At 40.8% G+C, this 27,494-nt stretch overlaps 6 protein-coding genes and 3 non-coding genes across 10 annotated transcripts; 3 read left to right on the top strand and 6 right to left on the bottom strand.

The window, feature by feature from the left end:
• Window positions 1–2,337: 2,337 nt before the first annotated feature.
• LOC102718272 (GATA transcription factor 23-like) lies at window positions 2,338–4,756 on the top strand. 2 transcript variants are annotated; one of them, XM_015837358.2, is made up of 4 exons: window positions 2,338–2,493; window positions 2,610–2,714; window positions 3,882–4,197; window positions 4,306–4,756. In XM_015837358.2, the coding sequence occupies exons 1-3, from the start codon at window positions 2,473–2,475 to the stop codon at window positions 4,179–4,181; spliced, it is 426 nt and encodes a 141-aa protein (XP_015692844.1). In that variant the 5' UTR covers window positions 2,338–2,472; the 3' UTR covers window positions 4,182–4,197; window positions 4,306–4,756. The 2 variants fall into 2 exon arrangements, with proteins under 2 accessions (XP_015692844.1, XP_006655008.1); XM_006654945.3 differs by having other exon boundaries at window positions 3,882–4,750.
• A 404-nt stretch (window positions 4,757–5,160) lies between these two features.
• LOC102722492 (nifU-like protein 4, mitochondrial) lies at window positions 5,161–8,657 on the bottom strand. Its single transcript, XM_006654003.3, has 6 exons — window positions 8,265–8,657; window positions 7,737–7,898; window positions 6,692–6,867; window positions 6,105–6,208; window positions 5,873–5,984; window positions 5,161–5,662 (listed from the first exon to the last, which is right to left on the bottom strand). Exons 1-6 carry the CDS (start codon window positions 8,458–8,460, stop codon window positions 5,597–5,599), a joined length of 816 nt encoding a protein of 271 aa, XP_006654066.1. The 5' UTR covers window positions 8,461–8,657; the 3' UTR covers window positions 5,161–5,596.
• A 2,826-nt stretch (window positions 8,658–11,483) lies between these two features.
• Window positions 11,484–15,694, top strand: LOC102722213 (probable ethylene response sensor 2). The gene is made up of 6 exons (XM_006654002.3): window positions 11,484–11,901; window positions 12,366–13,338; window positions 13,602–13,970; window positions 14,087–14,353; window positions 14,552–14,679; window positions 14,795–15,694. The coding sequence occupies exons 2-6, from the start codon at window positions 12,433–12,435 to the stop codon at window positions 15,027–15,029; spliced, it is 1,905 nt and encodes a 634-aa protein (XP_006654065.1). The 5' UTR covers window positions 11,484–11,901; window positions 12,366–12,432; the 3' UTR covers window positions 15,030–15,694.
• A 1,858-nt stretch (window positions 15,695–17,552) lies between these two features.
• Window positions 17,553–20,168, bottom strand: LOC102721925 (60S ribosomal protein L18-2-like). The gene is made up of 5 exons (XM_006654001.2): window positions 20,092–20,168; window positions 19,908–19,997; window positions 19,373–19,501; window positions 19,056–19,241; window positions 17,553–17,966 (listed from the first exon to the last, which is right to left on the bottom strand). The coding sequence occupies exons 1-5, from the start codon at window positions 20,092–20,094 to the stop codon at window positions 17,808–17,810; spliced, it is 567 nt and encodes a 188-aa protein (XP_006654064.1). The 5' UTR covers window positions 20,095–20,168; the 3' UTR covers window positions 17,553–17,807.
• Window positions 18,138–18,228, bottom strand: LOC121054595. Its single transcript, XR_005811983.1, has one exon. It is a non-coding gene; the product is annotated as a small nucleolar RNA SNORD29 (small nucleolar RNA).
• On the bottom strand, window positions 18,331–18,422 carry LOC121054600. Its single transcript, XR_005811988.1, has one exon. It is a non-coding gene; the product is annotated as a small nucleolar RNA SNORD29 (small nucleolar RNA).
• LOC121054593 lies at window positions 18,483–18,559 on the bottom strand. The gene has a single exon (XR_005811981.1). It is a non-coding gene; the product is annotated as a small nucleolar RNA snoR53Y (small nucleolar RNA).
• A 1,665-nt stretch (window positions 20,169–21,833) lies between the features above and the next one.
• Window positions 21,834–23,636, top strand: LOC102721643 (mediator of RNA polymerase II transcription subunit 28). Its single transcript, XM_006654000.3, has 3 exons — window positions 21,834–22,083; window positions 22,405–22,517; window positions 23,431–23,636. The coding sequence occupies exons 1-3, from the start codon at window positions 21,897–21,899 to the stop codon at window positions 23,563–23,565; spliced, it is 435 nt and encodes a 144-aa protein (XP_006654063.1). The 5' UTR covers window positions 21,834–21,896; the 3' UTR covers window positions 23,566–23,636.
• A 159-nt stretch (window positions 23,637–23,795) lies between these two features.
• Window positions 23,796–27,300, bottom strand: LOC102721362 (U1 small nuclear ribonucleoprotein A). The gene is made up of 5 exons (XM_006653999.3): window positions 27,150–27,300; window positions 26,410–26,582; window positions 25,990–26,083; window positions 25,109–25,200; window positions 23,796–24,335 (listed from the first exon to the last, which is right to left on the bottom strand). Exons 1-5 carry the CDS (start codon window positions 27,256–27,258, stop codon window positions 24,045–24,047), a joined length of 759 nt encoding a protein of 252 aa, XP_006654062.1. The 5' UTR covers window positions 27,259–27,300; the 3' UTR covers window positions 23,796–24,044.
• Between the last annotated feature and the right edge of the window lie 194 nt (window positions 27,301–27,494).

Genomic DNA, 27,494 nt, shown 5'->3' with positions numbered 1-27,494 from the left:
ACGTAATTAATACACTAATAATCCATCTTGTTTTCCGTGCTATCGATTAATTCAGTCAAATCTCCAATCCGAACAAGGCCTTAAGCGGTCAAATTGTGATCATTATACCTGATGCATGATATACCTTAAGGCTCAATTTGAATGTAGGTCTCATTCAAGAGTTCTTCTGGGTTTTCTTGAAGATATAAAGCAGTGAGATCACGCTGAAATAAGGGGTTGAAGACGCCATTTACATGTCGCCTAATGGAAAAATGGTGGAAAGTATAGTGCAAAATCTGCCTACGTAGCATATATAATTCCAGGGGGAGAATCAATTTGGCAGCCACACGACTGACATGAAAAATTAACTTGGGTGCCTTCAAAATGCTAACATTTTGCGTGGTTACAGAGCATATTTTGATGCATATGACACTGATGAATCAATCCAGGGTGTAACCGTACCCAACTAAGGCCATGTTCGGCAACTCAAGTTAGATATCTAACACCCCTCTTTTTTCACACGCACGCTTCCCGAACTACTAAACGGTGTATTTTTTGCGAAAATTTTTTATAGGAAAATTGTTTTAAAAAATCATATTAATCTATTTTATATTTTTTTAATAATTAATAATTAATTAATCATATAATAATATATTACTATGTTTTCGCGTCGGATAACTACCCCACCCTCCCATCCAAACGAACGCAGCCTAAGGAGAACACACAAAAACAAGGCCATGAGATCAGTTCATGCACTTGTGGCATGTGTGATATGGTGTGGACCGAACAGAGGAGTGTTCAAGAATCAGGAAACGTAGACATATCAATTACTCTTAACGTTTATATTATAAGACTTTCTAACTATATATAACTATAAAGATTCATTCATGGTAATATACAACATTCATATAAATCTAAATAAGATTTATGTTATGAAACAAAGAGGCTAGTAAACAAAATCGGAGATGAAATCAAACTGTGGTGTATGTGTGGACCGTGTGGTGTGAAATATATCGCGAGATTTTTACATTAGACTCTAGAACTGGATCTCTACAAGATATGGGTCAAATGACATATTATAAATAAAATAATTTGTGAATAAAACTTTTATATGTTGTTATTAGTGATCTAAAAGCCAAGACTAAAAAATAAAAATACAATGAAAAAATCCCTAAAATCAACTCTAAATTTATGGTCAAAAATCTATTTTTTTACCCAAAAAGATGAGGGTTATAATATATATTTTTCATGAACCTTTTCACCTTCGGCGAATTGTAAATAACTAGGGGTGTGGACAGAAAGCTCGTGGCTCGTTAGCTCGCTCAGCTCGTGGCAAACTCGGCTCGGCTCGTTTCATTTTTCTAACGAGTCGTGCTAGTATTTTAGCTCGTTAGAGATAACGAGCCAGCTCAAGCTGGCTCGCGAGCTGCTCGCGAGCCTAACGAGCTAGACAAAAGATACACGATTCGCCGGCATTCATTGATTCCACCCTGAAAAGCATGTGTTCAATACTTTATAGTTTCACCATATGATTTGTTGGTTCAAACTTTAATATTTAGATACAATTTCATATGATTTACATGTTTGAACTGAAAATTTGCTTGTATAATCTATTAAAAAATTGTTTAAGTTAACTTTTCATGCATTGCTCGCGAGCCTAACGAGCCAGCTCGAGCTTTGTAATGAGTCGAGCTGAGCTGGGTTTTTAGCTCGTTACGATAACGAGCTGAGCCGAGCCAGTTCGTTATCTTAACGAGCCAGACCGAGCCGAGCAGAGCTGGCTCGTTATCCACCCCTATAAATAACTATTGCATGCTTAATATAGCACCAGTGAAGTCTGACTAGGCTTTGCAAAATAAATAAATAAATAAATAATCACTCTACCACTACATATACATCCATCCATTAGGACCATGGATAATGAGATGGCATGTAACGGTTAATAACTTACACTTGCAACAGTGACCACAGCCGATCCTAGCCCCACAGCAAAAGGGATGAGATCCTTTGCGCAGTGATGTAAATTTGGTATATCTCGCGACCGTTTAGATCAAAATGGACGGATAAGATTTAACGCTACAGTAATAAATAGTGTTTTAAAGACACTGTTACTACAGTATTTAGGTACGGTTCATGTATTGAAATATTATGCTACTCTCTGCAGTAACGTAGAAGAACCGGACCCCACAGCAAAGACACTGATGCCTGTTCTCAGAAGATAAGGGAAGGGAGCTATAGATATTAGATAGGGCTTACCTGCCCCAGCCGGGCCCACCTGTCAGGCTGATCCTCTGCCTCTTATACATTTGCTGCCTTGGCTTCCTTCCTCACTCCTACTCCCATTCTTTCTTTCTTTCTTTCCCCACACTTGCTGCTACTCCGTCCATCTTCTCTTCTCTTCTCTTCTTCTACCTATCGCTTCAAGAAACGGAGCCAAGCTTGCCTCCACGGCACCACCGTCGAGATCGCCGGTGCTGCTCCGCCGATCGATCGATGGGCTCCTCCGAGCAGAAGGTTCGTGCGTGCGCGATCATCTCTCTGTCATGGAGAAGAAAGCAGAGTTTTTTTTTTTCGTTTTTAATTTTGTGGCTGTCGATTGATTGATTGGTGATTCGTTGCTGTTGCTGCAGGTGATCGGGATCGCGGCGGCGGCGGAGGAGGAAGGGCGGCGGTGCTGCGTCGAGTGCCGAGCCACCACCACGCCCATGTGGCGCGGCGGCCCCACCGGACCCAGGGTGCGTATGTATGCCTTCTACTTCTTCAATCTTGATCACCGCTGCTGTTGATCTTGATCATGATCATGATCTGAATCATCTGATCATCACAGTTCTTTGCGGTAGTCTTTAGTTCAATTCAATGGAGTGATCATAATGTAAATGCAGTATTATTTTTTTTTGAAAAAAGGTTTCCTTTATAATTGATGATTTTGTGCTGTGAGCCTGTGAGGGAGAAAGATATGGTGGTGATGATTCTTCTAATCATGCACTGAGTAGCTGCCCTGTGGAACATTTCAGGATCTTTTAATTCAGTTTGATTCCATTTTGGTGGTTAGGTGAGCTGTTCCTTGCAACAGTACTAACCTCTAATCCCATTTCCGAAGTGTAGACTGCTTAAAAAAGCCAACTTTCTTGGTTCCATCCAAACTCCTAATCTCATTTTAAAAATTGCTCGGTCAATTCTCTAAGGGCACCCTTATGGCCATATAGGGATGGCAATGGGTAAATATCTATCGGGTATTGGTACCCCATACCCATACCCAACAGTAAAATTTTGTATCATCAAAATACCCATACCCGTCACGGGTGGAAAAATTTTCCCATACCCATACCTGCTTGGGTAAACCTTACCCATCGGGTCACCCATATACCCGCAACAGTTTAAACCAATCTAAATTGCATATTTTCCATATAGTATATTACACTAGACACTAGATACTTAAGACACATATTTATATAGTGTGGTGGAAAATATATGGATGGTTTAAATATCTAGGGTTTTGGTTAATAGTCTAGGCTAATTTGATATTGGGCTATGACGTGCATTTAAACTTGCGGGTATTTATTACCCATGGGTAAACGGATATGGGGATCATCAGATTCATACCCGCGTACCCATCGGGTGAAGGAATTTGCCCGATTACGTACCCACGGGTGATATATTTAATTCATACCCGTATCCTAATGGAGTAAATACCCATCGGGTATCGGGTCCCCGTTGCCATCTCTATCGCCATACCTATCTCTCCCTGTCCTGCTAATAGCATCAAGCCATCATATAGTTCAGAGAACTGAATAAATAAAATAAACTGCCCAAAAAAATGACATGACATTGCTTGTGCACATTGGCATCATGGTTTGACTTAATCTGAATGAACACTGAACTGTTTTTCGGTGTGATTGCAGTCGCTTTGCAACGCGTGCGGGATCCGGTACAGGAAGAAGAGGAGACAAGAGCTAGGCCTAGACAACAAACAGCAGCAGCAGCCTCAACCTCAACCTCAACAACAACAAGAACATCATCATCATCAAGAAGATCACAGTGATGCAGCAAGTTCAGTAAAAGACAGCAGTAGCAGCAGTAGCAACAAAAGCAGCAGCCTCCAAGTGGTGAAGAAAAGGAGGGTCCTGATGGGAGTGGAGGAGGCTGCAATCTTGCTCATGGCCTTGTCCTCCTCATCTACACCCACACTGCTACATGGCTAAGAACCTCACACCATTGGTGCACATTGTACATATACATGATACAGCACAGCACAACACAACACACAAACAACAGACCACCCAATGATTTCAAACCAGTGATATAACTGTCTTGGATTATCATCAGGATGAGATAGGAGGGGGAGGCCATTTTCATTTCCAGGATGATGTTGATGTCAGGTGGGGGACTGGATTTGGTACTTGGATCCATCCTGCCTCTTGTGCAGATCTCTAAACTTGTCGTGTCACTTCGAATCCGATAGTGAAGGTGGCCATGCCATAAGGAAATGTTTGTGGTAGAAGAGGGTAAGAAGCTGGTCCTGTCTTTTGCTGATCATGGAAGGCTGCTTGTAATTAGTTAGAGGTCATTTTACACCTCTCATGTGCCCCCCCCCCCCCCTTTCTGTTGATATGTTTTTATGTTCTTTTCAGCTTAAGAAGGATGGTGACCAAAAGAAAACATCACCCTTCTTGGCTTTTGTGTGCAATAGAATCAAGTGAATAAAAATGATTTATTCGTTTTATTTCAGTCATTGCAGCAAAGTAGATTTTTCTGCTATCCTCTCTTGGGATTACAGAAAGTTGCCAATTAACTGCTATTTCTTGTGCCCATCAGAGTTCGGACAACTTTCTTATAACATCTCTAAGAGAATGGCTAATTTTACCTCTTCAAATCTTAATTTAGTCATTTATGTTAAAAGATTACATTTTTAAAGATATGCACTCCAACAAACTCTCTATCTACACTCTTTAAATCCTAACGGATAAAAAAATGACTTGTGGACCTAGCCATGTGAGATCCACAAATAGCAAACATGTTAGGTGAAAGAATAAATTACTAGATTTAGCTATCGAAAAGACATGTTTATCCATTCAAATGGCATTACAAGTTAAATAGGTAGTCTTTTAAATAACAGTTTTTTAACATAATTACTAATAATTATTAAAATTCAATATGACAAGTCAAATAGATAGGATGCTCTTAGCATCATTCATCATTCTTGCAGATGCAGATGAAAAGCATGCAGCATATATGAATTATGAGTATATAAGCAAACAACCACCAGAAATTACACTTGTCATGCTGATGCTGCAGTGATCACCTTTACTACTGACTAGAAAAGGCTCAGCATCTACGAGGATTATACAAAAGCAAACGATCAACTCACTGTATCACTTTATTCAGCCCTAGTGCAACTGATGTTTGTGTAGGCTACTTACTGCTGCCTCTTAACATCTATGAAAGTCTGCCTCTTTGCTGTTGCATACATCAGGTTCAAAACTACAGTAGTCTTCATGGTGAAAAAAATTCCTCAAAAGAAAGGAAGCAACTATGGCTCTCAAAGGTTTGGTTTTCACAAATAACGCTCTAGTCCTTTCACCTGCCAAAAAAAGTGGTCGAAATTTGGCTGTAAAACTCATTCCATCTGGCCAGTCAGTTCAGCTTCCTCATCACCATCAAGTTCCTGCTCTACTCCTTTAACCTGACAAAGAAGTCTAAAATATTAAAATTTTGCTAGACCTATCAGCAAGGATACAGAGATCAAAGAAGGACAAGTTACTGCTTTAAGCAGGCTGAACAAATAACTGATAAAAACTGCAACTGGTTACAACAATTTACTTATCGGATAGAACACCTTTTAAAATGAGCCAGAAATAGTGAGGTATTTGAGGAAGCAGAAACAGAGCAGTACCTCAGGCACATAATGCATGAGCATGTTTTCTATCCCAGACTTCAATGTGACTGATGAACTTGGGCATCCACTGCAGGCACCTTGCATTTTTAGCTTAACTATCCCTGTTTCTCTGAAAAGATATCATCATAGTGAGACTATGCAACTGACATTCTTAAACCAGCATCATACATGAATAAATGAGAGAGAGAGAGAGAGAGAGAGAAAGAGAGAGAGAGAGAGAGAGACTAACGGATCAAATCCTCGATATTCAATGTCACCACCATCATCTTGAACAGCTGGTCGAATGCGAGTCTCCAGCAACTCTTTTATCATAGCAACTATTTCTGAGTCATCCTATAATAGAAGCCGACACTTTTACTAACATGAATGTTACTTCTATCTTATCTAACTTGGTACACTCAAAAGGAATTTGCAGAATTAACATTTTAATAATTGATAAAATTACAGATGCATCGGCTGATCAACACTATTACAGAATTACATGCAATGAACATATTCAAATTTAAATAGACAAGCAGTTTTCCCTAGCACCGAATAAAAAATGGTAATCACCTAGGAATCATTTGAATCCCTTTTAGGCTACTTTTCATTACTGCTGAATATAACTTATCCACAGATTCTCATAACAGATACATCTGTCTATCATAATTTTTAATACTAATATCTGACATTTAGAACTTACCTAAAACCAGTATCCTATATACAATACATGCTGCAATGAATCTGATAGATGATCACTTTGCCCAGTATGACTTGGACCAACCAAATTTTATGCTAATGGATTGTAAGGATCTACATAAAAGTTTGCTGATATACCTCATTAATTGCTGTGTCCATAGAAGCTGCAGTACTTGAGTCCAGAAAGAGTGGTTGCCCAGATGAGTAGAAGTCCATTATTGCAGCAAAAATCTCAGGCTTAAGATAGTCCCAAGAAGTTTCTTCTGATTTTGTTACAGTTACAAAATCAGACCCAAAGAATACTCTGGTAACTCCTGCATATGTAACCAGTCAACATCATGTAACTCGGGAGTCGGTACAAATTTGAAGTTGTTGTTCTATGGAATATTTGCTGTTACGAGGATCTGTTTTGACTCTAGCATTAATTTGCCATTATGGTTTCAAAAATGCGCTTTAAATAGTTAATGGAAAAAATGGCAGGATAAAATTATGGATTATAAGACACCCCAATAACAAACTAACCCTTAAACACTTGCACTGATGTGCTACTTTGATGATTGAGCAATCAAATGTCGCACGTCCATAGCAAATTTTGAAGTGTTTCAGGAATTAATTACCAGTCACTTCAGATATGTCATTTCATCCAGAACTAAAGATATTTGCATTATTGCTTTTTGTTTGACTTTCCTTTGCATGTTGACTGCAGACCGTTCCAGCAATACCATCTTCTCACAGTATGATTTTCCATGTCTTTATGTTTTACACAGCTCAATGCTAGAATCAAATTGCCAAGTTTGCTTGAGACTCAGCTCTAAGCAACTACAGTTTTAAGGAGACTCTAAGCAACTACACTACTTACTTAAGCAAGCATTTTGATAACCCATGAAGTGCATATTTGCTTTCTAAGACACATTTCATTTGCATCTCACAACAGTTATCTACAAGGGCTATTTTATTTAATAACAAAAGCTCAACAAGATGACACCAATTAAGCGTGTTAAGTACCAATTCTTGGAACAAAGTTATTATAGTTTGTACCAAATATGGAAGATGAAATAACTTGTTTCTGCAAACAGACTGTTCTAGCAAACTCAAAATATCAAAACAATTGACCAGTAAGAGCGATAACCAATCATATTAAGAAAACAACTGGAAGATAACTAGGAGCACATGCGTGGAATACCGTCAATTGCAAACAGTGCCTTGGCCAAAGGAGATGTCATCGCGGTCCGAGCATTAGGGAAATCAGAGCTCCCAACCTCCATAACAGGCTTTCCCGGATAAAACATGAGTGATTGTGGGTTTGGAGTTGACTGTGTCTGGATGAACATGCCCCTCTTCTGCCCTGCCCATCACATCATTTTCCAAATAAAGCACATGAGCTGATCAAGCATTTGACAGAGTTTTCAAAACAAAATCTCATTTCAGCCCAAACCCGAACTAAAATCCTGTCATCCAAAAACAAGTACTAAAACCCAGCAGGAGTGACCAGCTTAGATCAGTGATAACCATGCCAATCTCAAGTCCTAAAAATTCATACTCCTATGCTAATATCCGCTGCAACTGATCAAGCTGCACAAACAGATAGTTGATTAGATCAAGAACACAACCCGAGCTAAGCCAGTTCGCTAAAAAGACCGCATCTTTGCGCACCCAACAGCCCTAACTCCAAATTCCACGCTACGGTAAAACGAGAGGAAGAGATTCTGACCTCCGAACCGGCCCCATGGGGAAGGAGCAGGGTTCGCCGGGCGCGCGAAAGAGGGAGACTTGAGGCGGCCGAGGGGGGCGAAAGCCGCCGCCGCGGAGGACAGGTACCGCGGTGGCCCTCTCTGCGGCGCCGGAGCGGGAAACCGCCGCCCCCTCAGGAGCTGCGACGCGAGCGCCGCGACCCTCCGCCTCGCCATGGCCGCCCCTCTGATCCTCTCGATGGCGTTGCGCTCTTACTCTTCCTCCTCTTTGGCTCAGAAATCCTCGCAGGAAATAAAACAAGAAGAGGAAACAGATCGAAAGAGAAGAAGAGAGGATTTTGGCTCGAGAAATCTCGCAGGCGCAACCCAGAAACCAAGAGATGGATTGGCTCGCGCAGACTTGAGCCTGGTTCGTCGTTGGCTTGCTGCTTCTGCAGTGGGCAATGGCCGGAGCAGGCTGAGGAGGTTGCAGGCCATGGTCAGCCCATGAAAGCCATGACCCATGGGCACCTCCACTGGGCCGAACGGCCCACTATTATAAGCGAAATTTCCACGATATGTGGTGTTGATTGTCTATGCCTTATTCGGTTGGGAGGAATTTCAAATCCAAGGTAACAAGAAAAATAGAGAAATAGAAATGTATGATAACACTAATTCATAGCAATTTTTTTAAGAAATTTGAGTGGATGGAAATGTCCCTATGTTTTCTCTCTATATCTTGTATATCTTGTAGTAAGGGAATTTTTTTTTATTTTCTTATAGTTCATTCCTATAAACCGAATAGTTTTTAAAGAAATTCAATCCTTATAAATCGAATCCTTTGTTCAAATAGGCCCTGATTGTTGGCTCGCCGAGGCAAAGACAAAATTTCCACGATGTGTACATACGAACTGCTATCAGTGCCTGATGAAGTTAGAGAGAATCAAGCTTAGGTAAAACTCGTGTAAACCATGACAAGAAAAGGTTGTAAAAAGTCACAAAAATCTTATACTTAAGATAATATGACGGCGGATAAAAGTGTAGAAAATCTTGTTCAAATTTAACTTCATTTGTTGGAAATAACATATTTGTTCATATCAAATTTATTGGACGTTTAGACAACTGTGTTTAATAGGCTATGTTTCCGGTTCTTCAAACGTCAATTTTTTTAATCAAAGAGAGTAAAAATTTTTAAACAAATTGATGGCTATTTTGCAGTACAAATTATTTTAGTTTCACATCTCAAAAAATAAGACAAATTTAGCGAAAGGGTCTGTAGTCTAGTGATTACAAAGACCTTAATAGCATTCGATGTCATGGGTTCGACTCATTATTGAAGCGAATTTTTCAGGATTCTAACGGCGTTGTTCTTTCAGTGGTAGGCGACGTACCCGTTGATAGCGAGACGCCTGTGGTGACTTCGTTAGGTCCAGGATATGCCAATAGGCTTCAGAGATGCTCGTATAGGTAGGGCTTGCGCGCGTGCGTGTGTTGTGAACATCTACGTTGTACCGTATTAAAAAAAAGATAAATTTGGACAATATATCTTTTCGAACTGTCCATGACCTTATCTGCGTGAGATTTGCTGTGTGATTTTATTCGACTCTCTTTATTTATACGAGTTTTAGTGCCCATAATATATGTACCCAGTTTGGCTGTTCAGATGCTACTAGTTCCTTGGGTGACTGTTACTTTCTACTAACACAAAAGATAAAAATTGGCAAAAAAAATTCTGTGGAGTAAAAACCGGTCATTAACTACGTTCAAAATCGAAAGGCTTCTCACACAATCAGAAAGTATTGAAGGACACGTGGGAATCACACACAATTGCAATTGATGTGAGAGACTGGGTCAAAAAAGCAACGATCTTTTCTCTCTCTTTAGGTCAAGTGTACGCCAAGAGTCTCTCTCACATGTCCATGCATTAAGCAGGTGCAATGCATCCAGTCCCCCCCCCCCCCCCTGTCGCCTTCACAAGAGATAAGCCTAATCTCCCACTAAAAAATGATTCTGGCCCATCAATTAATTAACAAATCCAGTGATAATGTTTGCAATTGTTTGCATCGGTACCCTATAGTCTAATACAGTAATTTAACCAGTAAGATGGCATGGAATGATGGAAAGAGAAGGATAAATACATGTTATCTCTTAATTTTATATGTCTTCAATATTTCAGAGCCAAATTACATGATTCAGTATTCTAAAATATAAGCATTTATTAATCATACAGTTTTCTATCCTAAAATAAGTCCAATCTCTTAGTTTAGATTTAAACTACATGGCTACACTGGTTATGAGACGAATGTATATGATTTAGTCAAAATATTCTGTTTTAATCATCTTAATGATTAAATTTTAAAATATTAAGATTCTTTTTAAGCACCTAATTAATTGTAGATCATTGAAATAAACGAAATTATTGTAACCACTAATAAATAATTATTATAACATAAAATTTAAATTCTAAAAATACTTATGTTTCGGACATACTTTAGTAACTGACGGAGTAAATAAAGTTAAGAGCACTTGGTTATTCGTAAAGGCACCTTTCGAAACAAACGTTTTTTATTAAAAAAGTTTCTTAATACTGCTGACTCGTATGTTTCTAACAGTAGGTACAATACCAGACCGTAAGCTATAAGCTAGCTATAAGCATATTTTAAAGAGATAAGAGGGATACAAGGGAGGTGAGCTACTAATTTATAGTCAGCTGCACGTAGCCTTTAAGACAAAATGTGTGTATAACATATGAGACAAAATGTGTGTATAACATATAAGACAATGTGTTGATGTTTTATAGGTAACTATTATATAAATTGACTGTTAGATTGATTATAGATGAATTGGAGCTATTAGGCGGGGTTTAGATGGAGAAAATTTTTGGGAGAAGTATCACGTCAAATGTTTTGACCGGATGTCGGAAGAGGTTTTTGGACACGAATGAAAAAAACGAATTTCACGGCTAGCCTAGAAACTACGAGATGAATCTTTTGAGCCTAATTAATCCGTCATTAGCACATGTTGGTTACTGTAGCACTTATAGCTAATCATGAGCTAATTAGGCTCAAAAGATTCGTCTCAAGATTTCTTTCATAACTGTGCAATTAGTTTTTTTTTATCTATGTTTAATGCTTTATTTAGATATCTAAAAATTTGATGTGATGTTTTTGAAAAAAAATTTAGAAACCTTAGCTGCGTGTACTAAAGGCATTAGTATTTCTGTTCCTGATTAGCGGCGCAGTGTGGCGTCTTCGTTTTCACATGCAACCAATACCAAGAAAAAAGGAGCCTTTTTTTATGCTGATCCGAAGCTCTCCCTGAATCCAACCCCATCCCATCCGCAGCTGCTTCGAGAGCAAATCAGATCGAGCTGGGAGCGGGGAGCTCTGGGTGTTGGTCTCTCGATGCAGGTCAACACCTCAGGAGCTCTTGCTTCAGTTTCAAGCCTGAAGCTTTGTTCTTTCCCCGTTTCTTGGTGCTGGCGCTGGTGATTCTTGGCTTCGCCGCGGGGCCTGCTGGAATCGGTGCGGCTTTGGGGAGGAGTTGATGCGATTGCGAGAGTAAAGCTGCCTTCTTTCTTTGCATTTCGCCCGGTTCTTGGGGTGGATTATTGCGTTCTTCTGTCAAGCTCGAGCTATTGCGACGCGTACTCCAGTCTAAACATTCTCAGAGATCCAGGTTAGTGTTTCTTGGTAAGCTCTGGATAATTGCGCTTCACTTGATGTCTAATTTAGGTGCAGTGTTGCTGATTCCATATATTTCGTTCATATGTTCATGCTTGGGCCAGCTGTAATTCATTGTCCATTTGTCCTATTCTTAGCCATAGTTGTGCCGGGGGATTGGTTTTGGCAATACCAGTCTGATTTTAATTATTTCCGTTTGCCATAATAGCTTAGCTGATGATTGATGCGTATGCATTTTGTGTCTTTCAGAAATCTTGTAATATTTTAACTTGTTTAACTGAACTGGAGTTTGTCATGTATTAGAACTTTGCTAATGGATGCATAATGGTTTCGCAGTTCATGTTCCTTATATTCTAGCAAAAAAATTTCTGCACTTTGGGGGTTGTTCTCCTTCGGTGGTTTTATGGGAGTTGTTTGCATGAAAAAGTAGAGTAAAAATCTGACATTCTGTTGTCACAGGTTACATTTTGGTGGTCGCTTGTTTCAAGAACTTCAACTCCCTGATAACTCTTTCTACTGATAGAAGATGGATGGATGTGACTGCATTGAGCCACTATGGCAGGCAGATGATCTCCTTGTAAAGTATCAGTACATATCTGATTTTTTTATTGCGCTTGCTTACTTCTCGATTCCTTTGGAGCTCATATATTTTGTTAAGAAGTCGGCATTCTTCCCTTACCGATGGGTGCTCATACAATTTGGTGCATTCATTGTTCTTTGTGGGGCGACCCACCTGATAAATTTGTGGACTTTTGCCATATACACCAAGACCATAGCCGTGGTATTGACAGTGGCGAAAGTAGCGACAGCAGTTGTTTCATGCATCACAGCTTTGATGCTTGTGCATATAATTCCTGATTTGTTGAATGTGAAGTTGAGAGAAAGATTTCTGAAGGATAAGGCTGAGGAGCTTGACAGAGAAATGGGGATTATAAGAACACAGGAGGAGACTGGAAGGCATGTCCACATGCTGACCCATGAGATAAGAAGCACGCTTGACAGGCACACCATTCTGAGAACTACACTTGTTGAGCTGGGAAGGACTCTTGGTTTAGCAGAGTGTGCCCTGTGGATGCCAACCCGCTCTGGATCAGCGCTTCAGCTCTGTCATACAATACATAACAGTGCGGCAATTGGATCAGTTGTTCCTATCAACCTTCCCATTGTCAGTAAGGTTTTTAATAGTAACCGTGCAGAAAGAATTCCACATACCTCCCCATTAGCTTCGATAAAAGCTGACAAAAGCAGGTATGTGCCACCAGAGGTTGTGGCTGTCCGTGTTCCACTGCTGCACCTTACGAATTTCCAAATAAATGATTGGCCTGAGCTATCTGCAAAAAGCTTTGCAGTAATGGTTTTGATGCTCCCTCCAGACAGCGCAAGAAAATGGCGGCCGCATGAACTGGAGCTTGTTGAAGTTGTCGCTGATCAGGTAGCTATCAGTTTCATTTATGTGCATTTCATTGTACATTTAATCATCCAATGGTATGCTTTTCTGGTGCCCAATATCTTGAGTCTGATGTTGGTTGCGCACAATAATGTTCGATAGAGACTAGAGAATAAGTCAGTTGTAGGGAACTAGAGAATACAATTCAGTTTGATAAATTTAATCATTTCTGTTGGTGTGACCTGTGAACTAAGTTTCATGGAAAGATGTGAAAGTCATAACCACATGGCCTTATTTTTCTCATTCAGGTAGCAGTTGCATTGTCTCATGCTGCCATTTTGGAAGAGTCCATGCGGGCCCGTGATCTACTAATGGAGCAAAATATTGCTCTCGATGCAGCACGTCGGGAAGCAGAAATGGCTATTTGTGCCCGTAATGATTTTCTTGCTGTCATGAACCATGAAATGCGGACTCCTATGCGAGCAATCGTTTCTTTGTCCTCCCTCCTTTTAGAAACAAACCTAACTGCTGAACAGCGCCTAATGGTTGAGACTATACTGAAGAGTAGTGATCTTCTGGCAACCCTTACAAATGATGTTTTGGATGTTTCAAAGCTTGAGAATGGGAGTTTTGATCTGGAAATTGCGCCTTTTAATCTGCACTCCACCTTCACAGATGTAAGCCCCCTATCTGTAGTTTTATGATTTAGATTTTCTATTATATTGTCTGAAAAAGGAAGAAATGGGGATTTCGCTATTGTTCGTTGAGCTTAACTCAGTACTTCATCTTGTAGGTTGTTAATTTGATTAAGCCAGTAGCGGCATGCAAGAGGCTGTCAGTTATGGTTACTTTGGCTCCAGAGTTGCCTCCACAAGCTATTGGTGATCAAAAGCGATTGATGCAAATAATCCTAAATGTTGCTGGTAACTCCATTAAGTTCACAAAGGAGGGTCACGTTTCAATTACAGCTTCTATGGCCAGACCAGATGCTTTGAGAGGCCCACATGATCCTGACTACCATCCAGTTATATCTGATGGGTCCTTTTACTTGGCTGTACAGGTTCGCGCTTGGACTTTACTTTTATTTGCCTATTGCCAGTCTGTTAAGATTATAGTTATACATGATTGAGCTTTCCCTGATACTTGTTATGCTTCCGAAGTTCACCTGTGTATTGTGGTCACGTCCTACAAACCACTGATTTAGTGCGTGCAATAGTTTGTTATTCTGTGGAGTATCTGATATCATATTTTGCTACAGGTAAAAGACACAGGTTGTGGCATCAGCCCACAAGATATGCCACACACCTTCACCAAATTTGCGCACCCTGACAATGTAACCGACAAATGGAACAGTGGCAATGGATTGGGTCTAGCCCTTTCGAGAAGGTATGCCAAGAAAAAGAAATTGCATATGCATTTTCGCTGTTAACTAAATATATCTCTGTGCTAACATATATTTATCCCAGATCTAACATATATTGACACTCTCTGTTCCTATCAGGTTTGTCAGTCTAATGCAAGGTAACATCTGGCTTGAAAGCGAAGGTGTTGGGAAGGGCTGCACCGCAACATTCTTTGTGAAACTTGGTATGCCTGAGAAACCAAATGCAAACCTCCGAAGAATGGCACCCCCTCTACAGCCAAGCCAAGGAGCTGGAGGCCCTGATGCCCTCAGTATATCCATAATGGATGGCGACTCTAGGTTTCAGAGGGTTCGCTACCAATCAAGCATATGAGAAGTGTCGATGCCATGCAAGGCAACCTCATCTGGTCAGGAGGCCAGTCGCCAGACCAGTTTAGTGATCGCAGTTCATAGCTGATACAGCTCTATTTGCAGTGTTGATGTATGGATGATCAGAAGCTGTTCATCTGTGGAATAATCTTGGTCTTGCTGGAGTGCTGATATAGCTTGACTTACTGGCCTTCTTGATTGCAGTTGTGGGGTGATTGGGTGAGCCTGAACTCTGAAATTGTGACACTAGGGAAAGCTGGTATGTGTCTGCATAAGGCAGAAGGCCAAATTACTGGGAAGTGACAGTCTGCTGCAAGCGACCAGCAGTGAACATGAACTGGAACTTGAAAGCATTAGGTCTAAACCGTCTTACTAATGTATCTTATACCCAAGCTGGAGCTCAGATGCCTCTAGGGGTAGGTCTATTACCTGGAAGGAATTTTGATTCAGCTGATTGCAGTTAATTTATATATTCTTTTCAAAATAGGAGTATCATTTGTAAATGTAAGGCACTGTTTGACATAACTCCAAATTTCATATCTATGCTAGATCTAGAGTTTGTAAGTTTAATTTAAGTGATTAAAAATTTTATATTTCATCAAAAATGGAAACAAAATGATCTATCCATATGTTTATGGAATTTTTTTAAGGTGCCCCTAAACTATTCTGGACCGTCCATTTTAGTAGATCCATGGGGATCTGGTGACCTATTACCTCCTACTCCTACGAGGTAATAGGTAGGTTGCCCATGACCATTGATTAGGATTAATTGTTGCTTGGTCCCTCGTGTTTACAAGATAAAATGTTTTATGGGAGTGATTTTTGGGTGACATATTTACAAACAAAAAGTAATTTATAAATAAAATTTTTATATATGCATTCTTAGTGATCTAAATATCAAAATTTTAAATTTTGGCTTAAGGTATCTCTAACAATCTCTCCATCCCACTCTTCAAGCCAAAATTTAGTCATTTTAAATGAAAAATAAAAATCATCCTCCAACGGTCTCTCCATCCCACTCTCCAAGCCATCCGGACGGCCAAATCCCCTTTATCACTTAACAAAATCGGCCAGCCTACTCCACTTACCAAACGTGGGCCTCGGGGCCACCATCTTCCCCTCTCCACTAGTCTCCCATCCGCCCTCTGCCCCCACGACCGCCGCCGGCCAGAGCAAGACCCGGCGCAGCAGCCGCCACCGCCGGCCGAAGCAAGACTCGGCGCAGCAGCCGCTGCCACCGCCGCCCCCGCCCGCCGAGACCGGCACCGCCGCTCGCCCCATCCTCCCCTCTCCAGATCTCCAGTCTTGTCGGCTGTCGTGCCCCCTTCCCCCGCGCCGTGCTGGCCGTCGCACCGCCCCCCGCGTCGCGCGTGCCGGTGCCGCGCCGCGCTGGCCGCTGTGTTGCCGCCTGCTTGACGACCGCCGAGAGGAAGAGAAGAGAAAGTGAAAGAGAAAAGAAAAGAGAGAGGGGGGAGATAGGAGAGGGAGAGGGAGGAAAAACAGGCTGACACACGGGCCCGGACGTCATAGAGTTAGAATAGAGCGGATGGATGAAGAGACTGTTGAAGAAAAAATGAATTTGACTTAAAAAAAATTGGAGAGTGACTAAATAGATATTTAGAGAGTTAAATTTAGAGAGACAGTTAGATATGCTCTTATAAATTAAAGCGAAAAGATGGTAATGTATATTAGTAACATGCATGCAGATAATGAATAAGGTAATTTATGGGGGGTATTTAATGCACGTTTGTTTTCGAGCTTTGTAGAGTGTCTCACGAAACAAAAGAAAAACGTGACTGCTTACGTCCGAAAAATGTGACAGTTTGCAAATGTCCTGATCTAGTTATGTACTTAGTGCAAGCGACAAGAGTGTTGTGCGTGGTCACATGCCTTTATTTTTCCTGGTCATGGATTTTTGGATTTTTCGTAGACATTTTTTCCAAGCTCCTGCTTTTATTTTGTACAAAAATAATCTGTGTAAGTTCCTCGTTTGTCCGTTGTAAGGTAATAAATTCCTCGTTTGATCATTCTAAAGTAAATGTTTAACTTCGGTTGTTTATACCATCAAATAGCTATCATAAAATTAGATAATATAGAAAATATAAAAATCTTATGAGTCTTTTTCATAGTTGTGTGTATGCTCGTTATGAGCACCTAAGTTTTTTCTTTGTTTCAAAAAAGATTCTCTAACACCACCACAATATCTTTTGTTGCTTGTGACAAGGAAAAAGAAACGTATTTCGTTTTCATCCTCATGCCATCTAACAAATGTCATCGAAAATTCTACATTTTTTTCCGTAGTATTGCACCGTGTATAAGGTGTATCTTTGAATTCATATGGTTTAACCATAAATAATAATATAAGTGTTGTGGTTTTTAGAATATAAATCTATCGGAATTTGATATGATGGCATGAATGGTTAACCTATCTAAATCATTTTTTCTTCTTGTGTACCATTGAACTCTTGATCTGACGCAAAGCCATATTATCATGACATACAGCTCGTTAAGAGCTTAACGATACTACTAGCGAGCTTTTACCATCACTGAGCAATGGAAGAGAAAATTTTCAAGCCCTAATAGGGAAGAAACAAAAGAAAACATAGTCTTCTTGCCCAAAAACGACAGTACGAAGGATCCTTCAAAATATCTTTCAGAACTGACACAGACACAATAAGTTTTGCTACTCTCAGTAGAAAAGTGACTACTAATTACTGTCGATTGCTCAAACAGAACAATGGTGGCACAACGCCGACGGCAACGCTCGCAAACGGGAGCTGGCTTAGACCTTGAATCCACGGCTGTTCCTCCTGCCACGAGCCTTCTCGAACTTCCTCCCCTTGGAGCGCACGTATGGCTTCGTGTGGCTGTGCGGCACACCAGGAGCCTTGCCGAAGTGCCTGACGGCCTCACGGGCGTTCTTGGGGCCCCTCAGGAGGACCTGCAATGTGTTGGAACATCAAATGCCAAATTCATCAACTGCTCAAATGGTAATGTATGCTAAAGAGCATGTTGACATCTTCAACATATTTTCCTATCAATTGACAAAACTGAAAGTAATTTGACATTTACTGTCACCAAGACTACTAATATACATCATGTTTTAAACTAGTCTGCTCAGGTACAAGGGAAAGTTCATATCCCAAACAACCCACAAAGGGAAGTCTCATAATGAGCTGAGTAAAATGGTATCATCACGGCAGAAGAAAACATAAACTAATGTAGATTTATAGCAAGCCAACTAGACAGATACTAACAGAATTAAATCAAAATAAGCATTCAAAAAAATCAAAGAAATTCTTGAGTGAGCTCAGATACAAAGGAAAAGTTCATATCCATGACAACCCACAAAGGGAAGTCTCATAATGAGCTGGGTAAAAGAGTATCATCATTGCCAAGAAAAAACACAGTTTCAGAAAAAAGAAATTAACAAGTTGAATTTTAGAAGATAGTCAACAGTTCCCTCAGAATAACAGTTTTACTCGTCAAAGGACATCAGTATTAGCATGGTTAATTTAAACCATCACTGGGAACCTAAAAGAGAAAAATAACCTTTTTCAAAACATAGTGGCGATAACTTTCCAAAAGAAAATTATAGAGCATTTTTACAGAGAGTATTCAGAACTCAGCTATAACAGATTTTTTGACCACTTGGTAGAAAACAAGATAAACACACATTATAACTATATAAATATCATGATGATTACACACATTATAACTATATAAATATCATGATGATTCAAAAGTACCCAATTCCACACTTACCAAACGGTACGTGTATCACGGAGTCATGGACCTAGACAACTTATCATCTACAAGGTAGCATTGCAACAATAAGCAGTTTTTGTCTATGAGGAAACAACTGGGCCTTATCAACACATAGTGTGTCATTCTACATTAATTGTAGTAAGGTTATAGAGCAATCACAAACCAAAAACAACCATAGAGCAATCACTCCAGAAAATGCAATAAATGGAAGTTATAAACAAAGCTGCTACATACAAAAACACAAGCAATGACATTAGCATACCGTGTTCTCTCCAAGTGGAGCACGGAGAGCAAGCTGGTCGAATGTGAGGCACTCCCCACCAGCATTTACAATCCTTGCCCTAGCTGTCTCTGTGAACCTCAGGGCAGTAACCTTCATTGCCGGGATCTCCTGGATCCTCTTGTCATCTGTGACTGTGCCAACAATCACAGCAATGTTCTTCTCCTCCTGTTTGAAACATAAAGATGACACATTGAGCATCCATTACTCACCAAACAAAGTACCAAAATGCTGTGCAGATGCAATTGGGAAACAAATCTTGAAGTTCTATTACAAGGCAATAGAAACGGTTTGCCTACCTTCCCTTCCATGAACTTGGCAAGACGGCGGAGGGAGAGTGGCGGGCGGTTGGTCTTGCTCATGAAGAGCCTCTTGAGGATGACGGCATTGAATTTGCTCTTGGTCCTCCTATACAGGAAACGGTACAGCTGCACACCACCAGCAGAAAACACTGATCAGAAATCGAACAATTAGACACAAAAATAACCTAGTTGACCATTTCACTCTAACCAAGAAAACACTAATGAGAAATCGAAAAATTAGACAAAAAAAACCCTAGTTGACCATTTCACTCCAACAAATGAAGCCTAGTCAAAAATCCCACAATAACCAAACATAACCCACATCTAACCATGAGAAATGAATACCTAAAACGTTCTCTTCTCCTAGCATTATAGGTTGTAGTATTTCTAAACCGATAATCTAATCCCCAATCATGTTCGTCGTTGATTAGCAAACCAGGAGGCATTTCCGCCACTAAGCGCTGACAGATCTACCGAACCAACAGGTTAAGCACCCTAAACAAACACGGTGGCAGCGAGCGCGGCGATATACCTTGACGATGAGCTTGAGGTAGACATCGTCCGACCTGGGCGCGGTGCGCTTCGTCTTCTTGTTCCTCCCGCCGGCGACGAGGTCGATACCCTGCGAGGCCGATACAGCGCGGCGTCAGCGAGCGACAAAGCCAGCCAGAAGTAAGGGAGGGACGGTCGGGTGGGTGGGGGCGCGACGAGCTCACCATGGCGGCGGCGGCGGCGCTAGGGCTTCGGGTTCGCCTGCTTCTTCTCGCCTCCGGCTAAGGGGAAGGAATGGTGGCGGCGCGAGGAGGGAGAGCTATATAGAGGAGTTGCCCTAGGGTTTTGGGATGGTGGGCTTTCTGGGCCCACGGCAGGGGGGATTCTGGTTTTCTTTGGGCCGGATTTGGGCCGCAATTGGGCCAGTGCGTGGGTTGAAAGGCCTTTGTGAAGGAAAATAGAGAATTTTTTTGCCTTGCAGGGATTCTTTTTCTTTCCTTTGCCATTTTGAATTTCTTTTTCAATTAATAAACCATCTATAATCTGTTCTTCACCATAGAAATTTATCCACACCGATATACGTAGAAAGTACCGCTCTGCTGCCACGTCGTGCAATGGATTTAAACTCGCGTGAAATATTAGGGCACTCCCTTCTGCCATAAATATTTAATGAACTTGACTCTTATCCTATAGTTTAATCATTTATCTTACTAAAAATAAATTAATTTAAATATGCAAAAAATTAAGTCACGTGCCTCTTGTAATAGAATAATAAATAATTTTTATATGATTTTTTAAATAAAGATGGAATTCAAACTTAAAACCGTTCTAACCTAAGTTTGATCCAAGATGTCACACCGCTATAGCCTAGAGCTAGACCCCCACAGTTACTGATCTTCTTCGGCTCCGGCAAGCCAGCACTCAAAGCCATCGCCTGTCCACACATGTCGATGTCGTTGTTGTCGTCGTTCCTACTCAGGGGCGGATCTACCACCGGGGCTAGGGGGTTTCAGCCCCTCCTACCTCATATGCGCTATTGAAGCCCCCTTAGCCCCCGTAACAAAATTTCTAGTATTTTTGAAGAGAAGGAAGGACGGAAAGCAGTTCTGTTTCGTTCAGTCCCTCCTAATATTTTTTCTGGATCTACCACTGTCCCTACTCCTCCTCCCCTAGTCCTACGGAGCAATGCAGTTAACGGGTAGGGACAAGCAAATGTTGTCCAACTCCCAAACCACCTCCCATGTTTTCTCTATGGTAATGCATCTATGGTAATGCAGTATAAGACTCCCTTCTGTTTTCTTTATTTGACATTGTTGACTTTTTATCTATGGTTGTCCCTTTGTCTTATTCAAAATATTTATATAATTATTGACTATCTTTTTACGATTTGATTTATTACTAAAATAACTTTAAGTATGATTTATAATTTTATATATTTAGACAAAAAAATTAAATAAGATGAAGGGTCAAACGTAAATTAAAAAAAGTCAACGGCGTCAAAAAAAAGGAGTACCATTCTACGTGTTACCTTCATTGCAAAATATAAACATTTCTAAATTGTTTAGCATATACTGATGAGTCATCAAATATTGGCTTTTAGTTATTTTAGTTATCAATTTTTAAATTTTAAATTGGTTAGATTCATTTTTGAAGCATCTTATTGGATCTAAAATCATCAGAATGGTTAAAATAATGGGAATCAATATCTAAAATGTTTATATCATGGTACAAAATTTAAATCCTATAAATGCTTATATTTGAAACAGAGGGAACAACCATCATATCACCTTCATAAAATATATTTTCAACTCTGTAATAGATAATTTATTTAACAGTCATTAAATAGCTCTAAAAAGTAGACAATTCTTCGTCTTTTCACAGTCTATGCGGCGGTTCCATCCCAGCGGTCCATCCTACCGCCAACGGTCGGCGTGACCTCCTTCGAGGAAACAAGTTGCTAGCCAGCAAAAAATAAAAATAAAAAACGAAGGAGGGTTTCGCGATCCCCCACCCACCTCTCCCGTCGCTCATGGCTGAGCCGCCGTCTCAGTCGCCGGCGCAGACGCCGCCGCAGCAGCAGCATCCGCAGGGGCCCGGGGAGAGCGCGCGCGACGACATGATGGCCTGCGTGGCGGCGCTGGAGGCGGCGATGCTGCCGTGCCTCCCCGCGCGGGAGCTGCAGGCCGTCGACCGCTCCCTCCAGTCCTCCCACCAGAGTACGTCGTGCTGGCCGCCCCCCCTCCCCCTCTCCTCCCGCACCCCCGTCTGCATCGTTCGTACGCTTCCCCGGCAAGAGATCGGGGGAGGGTGGTCTTGCTTGGCCGCCGGCGGCTTGCCCGCCAGGTGTTCGCTGTTTTGCCTAAGGGATGGGGATCAGGGAGCAAATTCTGGCGTACTGGTTGTGCATGGGCGCTTTGATTTGCGGCGTCTCGCAATTGCTGAGATTGAGATGACGACAATTGCATTTAAGCGTTTTACATCTGTGCTCGACTGTGGATGCAGAATTTTTTAAGTGTTGTTGGTATAATCTTGAACAGTTGATGTTGAGAGGCACGCGAGGGATTTCATGGAGGCTGCAAAGAAGCTCCAGTCTTACTTCATCAGCCTGCAGCGTGAGGATCGACCGACGACAGAAGAAATGCTCCGGAAGGTACATTCCGTTGCTTTAGTAAGAAATTGAACTTCGTTCAGGAATAGCTTTGCCCTTTGTCCAATAGAAAATGGAGTAAGCATGTACAAAATCGTTCCGATTAGCAGCCAATTGTGATTTTGTATTTTCGTGGCAGGGTTTGGTGTTGTTTTGGGGCATGAGAAGCAAATTGTAACGGTGTGACAACCTCATGAAATTTCTCAGACTCTACAAACTAGTAGTAGGAAGAACAATGTTGGGTGAGGATAGAGTACCAATGTGAGACTAGACTACATAGAGAAGCTGAGATCTTAGGGATGGGGAGGGAAAGGGTGGTAGTTTTGAAGAGAACGTGGGAGTTATGATTGTTAGTTGTCTTGAATTTAGTAGGTCGACTTTAAATCAGTCCTATATTTTTAATGCTGATTGAGTGTTCCCTCTCTCTGCACACTTGCATTCTTTTCTTATTTTTATAGATAACATTTTAAGATTTGACCCATCAATAAGTTAAAAGTTATCTAGATTGGTTGTGTGAAATCATTTAGCTAAGCCTGTCTATAAAAGTGCTTTGTGAAGAAGTCCATCTTTCTTTAGGATAGCAGGAGTAAAATTATTTATATAAGACAGCATTTCACATGATGAATAATGTGGAGTGCTTTGATCTACTCTCCGTTCCATGAAAAAATATCCTTATGACACTGGAATTCAAAATTAAACAATTGAAAATAGTATTCTTTTGATTGTATGGGTTTTCAAAGATCCCAAATACAATTTTTTGAGCTTCCGTTCTAAGCACTTGAAAGCTTTTTGTCATTGATTTTATCTGTGTAAGTTCCAGAGAAATCCTAGGTGTTAGTGGTCCCAAAGCTCTAGCCTCTAAGCAGTAATCTATCATCATGCTTTAACTTTTAACATGTTTGGTTTCGGTTTGCAGGATATTGCTACAATGGAGGAAGAGCTGAAGACCAAGTCGGAGCTCATTGCCAAACACAAGAAGCTCATTGAAGGGTGGCAGAAAGAGCTGAAGGACCAGCTCGGCAAGCATGTCACTGAACTCGAAAGAGTGTGACCCCATAGTGTTCTCTAACAGGTCCCAGGCTCCTAAGCACAATCAGCCTGAGTGAACCCAGTATTGGCTTAAAAATTTATCTCACGATTTCTCGCGTAACTGTGTGTTAGTTTTAATGTTCATGTATATTTAATGCTTCATTTAGATGTCCAAAGATTTGATGTGATGTTTTTGGAAAAAAAATTTGGGAACTAAACGGCCCCTAAATATTTCAGCATGGCTGACAGCAATGACAAAACGCAAATTGTCTCAAGCTGTGAAGAGTCGATATTTTACATAAGGTGGCAGAACTAAATGCTAGAATACACGACTTGCCAAAAACGGTTCAATTGTCACCTCATTCATGAAAGCACACGAGCGCAGCTGAGCATTACATTTAGAATGATTTATCATGACGATGTAGTCTGCCTAACAACGAAGAATCTATCGATTGTGCAAAACTTGGACTACAACATTCATTGGGCAAGTCAACACACACTTTACTTCTTCGCATACGTGATAAGCATCTGGTTATCTTTTGTAATTTTGAAACCCTGAAGAAGGTTCATGGCTGCGGTGGCTTGACCCTCATCTCCATACTCCACGAAAGCGATCCCAGGCTTTGCTTCAACCATCCTGACTTCCTTGAACCCTGGGTACTGACAGAAGAGCATCTGAAGCATCATAGGGGTCGTCTCATGTGGGAGATTTTGGACGAAGAGGATGTTATTCGGTACAATTATCTCTGGCATCATGACCTTCTGTGCCCCAGCAAAAGGTAACTGGGAGAGCTGTACAAAACAGCATGTCATTGAATCGAAGGAATCCAATAGTAGTGGGCTCAAAGAAAAACTATACGGCACAAATAAGAACATTTAAATGTGACAACATGCTTGCTGTACAAACACTAGCAATTTATGCTTGTGGTTACTATTTACCATGGTCATTTGGATTAGTTTCCTTTGTTTCACATTATATCAAACTAGTAGTTTGGATGATGATATTCCTTTAGGTGTAAGAGTTAAGATGCTTTCTTAGGGGTCCAAACAAAGCCATCCCTATAAATGTGATTGTTGCCTCCACTTATCACCATTGTACCTTGAACCAGGTTCACAAGCCTCAAGCTGATTCTAATTAGTAGGTGAATAACCTTAATATGTTTGATGGCTGTCACCCTAACCTAATTACAGTGAGGACAGGATGGTTGGCTAATTCAGACATGCTCACATAGTCACATGCACACTCTATTCCCAACATAGAATGGCGAGATAACAGGCAGATCATTTGTGTTACAGAGAGAGAATAAGGAAATGTGTGCATGTGAGCACAAGGAACTAAGATGAGTGGCCTTGACACCCATGCGGGCATATGCAATGTGCAACCAGTGAAAAGTAGTAGGTAGCACAGCTAATCCAAAAGAGAGCTCAACGAAGTTTAGAAGCCTCACACAGTGGAACATCTAACATAACCAACTTTGCACATATGAAATGCAGAATGAAGGAAGAAAGGAGGAAAAGGTAAGGGAGGAAGAAACACGTGTTCTAATCAGTTTCATTACACTTACCGGAGGAGCTCCATAAACACCGGGGTAAGCATTCACACCTAAGCCAACTTGACTTACATCATGGTGCTGCTCACGCTTCTGCTTCTTTTCAGCTGCATCATTCAAGAAAATCAAAATAATGATGTCTCCTCTCAAGAGTCAAGACACACCAAAAAAAAGAATGTGGGCAAAATTGCTATATAACTGTAAAACCACTATAAAGAATCTTCACAACAAAAATCAATTATGCCAAAAAAAAGGAACACGACAACAAGTAAACATCAGATAGCTGATCTAGGTTTTGAGACTGCTGTCTTATTGGAGTGAATGTTTTGATCCAATTAGTATTATAACTTTATTGGAAAAGGCATAGTAAACCAGGACCAGCAAAAGACACAGTTAGAAACAAGAAGCAATGTAATTTTACTTTTTAAAAAATATATGAAATTTTATAAACAGGGTAATAGGAAAATGTATCTATATTGATCTAGGTTGAAGTGTTCGCCAAAAAAAATCTAGGTTAAAAAAAATGAAATAGAAATAGAAACAAGGTAAACAGTTTAAAAGCAGCATTTTACTGTAATTAGATTAAAAGCTGTTAAAACATTGTACAAAGTACTGATTGATTGACTATAGTTTCTGTCCTGAATCAAGAACCACAAAAGTAAATTCCAACCATTTCAATACTTACATCCCAATATCAGTTGGAAAGAAAAATTGTGCTAGTGATAACAAAGCTAACATGTAAAGGACTAATTAAGGCTAATATCATTAAACAGAAGGGCTGGTGAACATGAAGATAATTCTGAAGGGTTAAGGCAACGATACCTAGTCAGACATGAATTCATTCCCATGGACATGTAATACAACAAAAGGAAAAGAAATGTCAACTAGCATCTTACGTTTATCATCGTTCCTCTTCCTTCGTTCTCGAGGTACAAAGGTGCCATCAGCTTTTGCTATAATATCTGATTTTGTTTTGGCATATTGGATCCTCTGAAGTGAAACATAGGAGAATCCATGAAAAAAATTGGAGACAGAATACAGTACAGAAAAGCATATGAAACAGCAGATGTGGTCATATTGAGTTTAATAGCAAATTGATGTAAAGTATGATCTAGTTTTGACTTATCTTCTTAAGTTATAGACAGATAATTGGTTTTTTATTAATTTTTGACACCACTATTGCAGTCATTTGGAAGTTCATATTAGTTGTTCAAGTGAACAAAGCTTGAATCCCTAAAATAATCCAATATGCCTCACATAATAGTTTGTCGGACAAACCGCAATATTAGAATGCTATAAAACTACAGTAACCTCACCATAGGCTTATTATGGAAGGGGAAGTCTTGCATGCTCTTCAAGGCCTCAGTTGCTGATGCAACATCTTCAAACACAACCCAGGCTTGGCCTTTATGCTTCAAAGTCTTGAAAGCAAGCACATCAAGAATCTTCCCAAACTGGGAGAAAACCGCACGTAGGGATTTCTTAAGTTCTGCAAGGATTTCAGCAAATCATAACTTAGCCAGTAAAATAAAAAGAATGCACATCAGCATAATAGCTAAGAGAACAAGCATGAGACTTCAAATTCCCTTGTCATGATCCAGGTGTCCAACCAGGCACAATCTACACTGATCCAACGAAATAATCGTAGGATGAATCAAAATCGGCAAATCCGAGGTATTCTGAAAACTGTGCAAACAAAGACCACCTAAACCTACAAAACCTTTATGTTTTCACATAACCACATGCTCTCCTAAGACAAGCGAAGACAATGCATTCATCTAGACTAACCACAGCGCAAAATCCTTCGCCGCTCATAACGTATCCATAGCCGCACCGCCGGTTTACGGAGCAAAGCACAAGATTTACGACCTACGAGGCCACGCATAGATTTCCCAACGCGGTGAAACACATAGAGCCACGCCTCTCCCCGCAGATTTTACAACAAGCAGCCACACGAATTCACGGCCAAGCAGCGCACACGAAATTTACTCCTAGGGCTAGGGTTTAGCGAAGCTGCGAAGGTAATGGGGGGTGGGGGGCGAGTAGGCAGCGGTACCCTCGAGTTTGATCTTCTCGTTGAGGTTGTTGATGTAGATGGTGACGTTCGGCGGTACGCCGTTCTCCTCCGGGGCGCCGCCGCCGACCGCCGCCGCCTCGCCGCTCATCTCCTCGCGCGCCGCCGCTCGAGCTCCAGAGCTCTCTCTCTCTCTCTCTCTCTCTCTCTCTGCGCTTCCCCCTTGGGCCCTTCTCCTTTTTGTCATGGGCCCGGAAAGGCCGTGTTGGGCTTTTTGTGTTGGGCCGAGGGGTCACATTTGGACTTGAAATTCGTGCGCTTGAATTTGGTCTCGGTTTGAATTTGGGGCTTATTGTCTCCTCGCCGTTCGCTTTTGTTTATACTTAT

Source organism: Oryza brachyantha, chromosome 5, assembly GCF_000231095.2.
Source record: "Oryza brachyantha chromosome 5, ObraRS2, whole genome shotgun sequence".
NCBI classification, from domain to species: domain Eukaryota; kingdom Viridiplantae; phylum Streptophyta; class Magnoliopsida; order Poales; family Poaceae; genus Oryza; species Oryza brachyantha.
The sequence above is the reverse complement of the archived record's forward strand: the minus strand, read 5'-3'. Positions and strand labels throughout refer to the sequence as shown.

Coding starts and splice junctions, on each gene's coding strand:
- LOC102721643 (XM_006654000.3), top strand. CDS start 21,897: ATGGCTGAGCCGCCGTCTCAGTCGCCGGCGCAGACGCCGCCGCAGCAG. Junction 22,084..22,404: donor CCTCCAGTCCTCCCACCAGA/GTACGTCGTGCT, acceptor AATCTTGAACAG/TTGATGTTGAGAGGCACGCG. Junction 22,518..23,430: donor CAGAAGAAATGCTCCGGAAG/GTACATTCCGTT, acceptor TTCGGTTTGCAG/GATATTGCTACAATGGAGGA.
- LOC102722213 (XM_006654002.3), top strand. CDS start 12,433: ATGGATGGATGTGACTGCATTGAGCCACTATGGCAGGCAGATGATCTC. Junction 13,339..13,601: donor TTGAAGTTGTCGCTGATCAG/GTAGCTATCAGT, acceptor TTTCTCATTCAG/GTAGCAGTTGCATTGTCTCA. Junction 14,354..14,551: donor CCTTTTACTTGGCTGTACAG/GTTCGCGCTTGG, acceptor ATTTTGCTACAG/GTAAAAGACACAGGTTGTGG.
- LOC102718272 (XM_015837358.2), top strand. CDS start 2,473: ATGGGCTCCTCCGAGCAGAAG. Junction 2,494..2,609: donor TGGGCTCCTCCGAGCAGAAG/GTTCGTGCGTGC, acceptor CTGTTGCTGCAG/GTGATCGGGATCGCGGCGGC. Junction 2,715..3,881: donor GCGGCCCCACCGGACCCAGG/GTGCGTATGTAT, acceptor GTGTGATTGCAG/TCGCTTTGCAACGCGTGCGG.
- LOC102721362 (XM_006653999.3), bottom strand. CDS start 27,258: ATGAGCGGCGAGGCGGCGGCGGTCGGCGGCGGCGCCCCGGAGGAGAAC. Junction 25,201..25,989: donor GAAGAGGAACGATGATAAAC/GTAAGATGCTAG, acceptor TGAATGATGCAG/CTGAAAAGAAGCAGAAGCGT. Junction 24,336..25,108: donor GTGTTTATGGAGCTCCTCCG/GTAAGTGTAATG, acceptor TGTTTTGTACAG/CTCTCCCAGTTACCTTTTGC.
- LOC102722492 (XM_006654003.3), bottom strand. CDS start 8,460: ATGGCGAGGCGGAGGGTCGCGGCGCTCGCGTCGCAGCTCCTGAGGGGG. Junction 6,868..7,736: donor GGCACTGTTTGCAATTGACG/GTATTCCACGCA, acceptor TTACATATGCAG/GAGTTACCAGAGTATTCTTT. Junction 5,985..6,104: donor GAATATCGAGGATTTGATCC/GTTAGTCTCTCT, acceptor ATATCTTTTCAG/AGAAACAGGGATAGTTAAGC.
- LOC102721925 (XM_006654001.2), bottom strand. Junction 19,502..19,907: donor ACCTCAAGCTCATCGTCAAG/GTATATCGCCGC, acceptor GGTGGTGTGCAG/CTGTACCGTTTCCTGTATAG. Junction 17,967..19,055: donor CTCCACTTGGAGAGAACACG/GTATGCTAATGT, acceptor AACACATTGCAG/GTCCTCCTGAGGGGCCCCAA.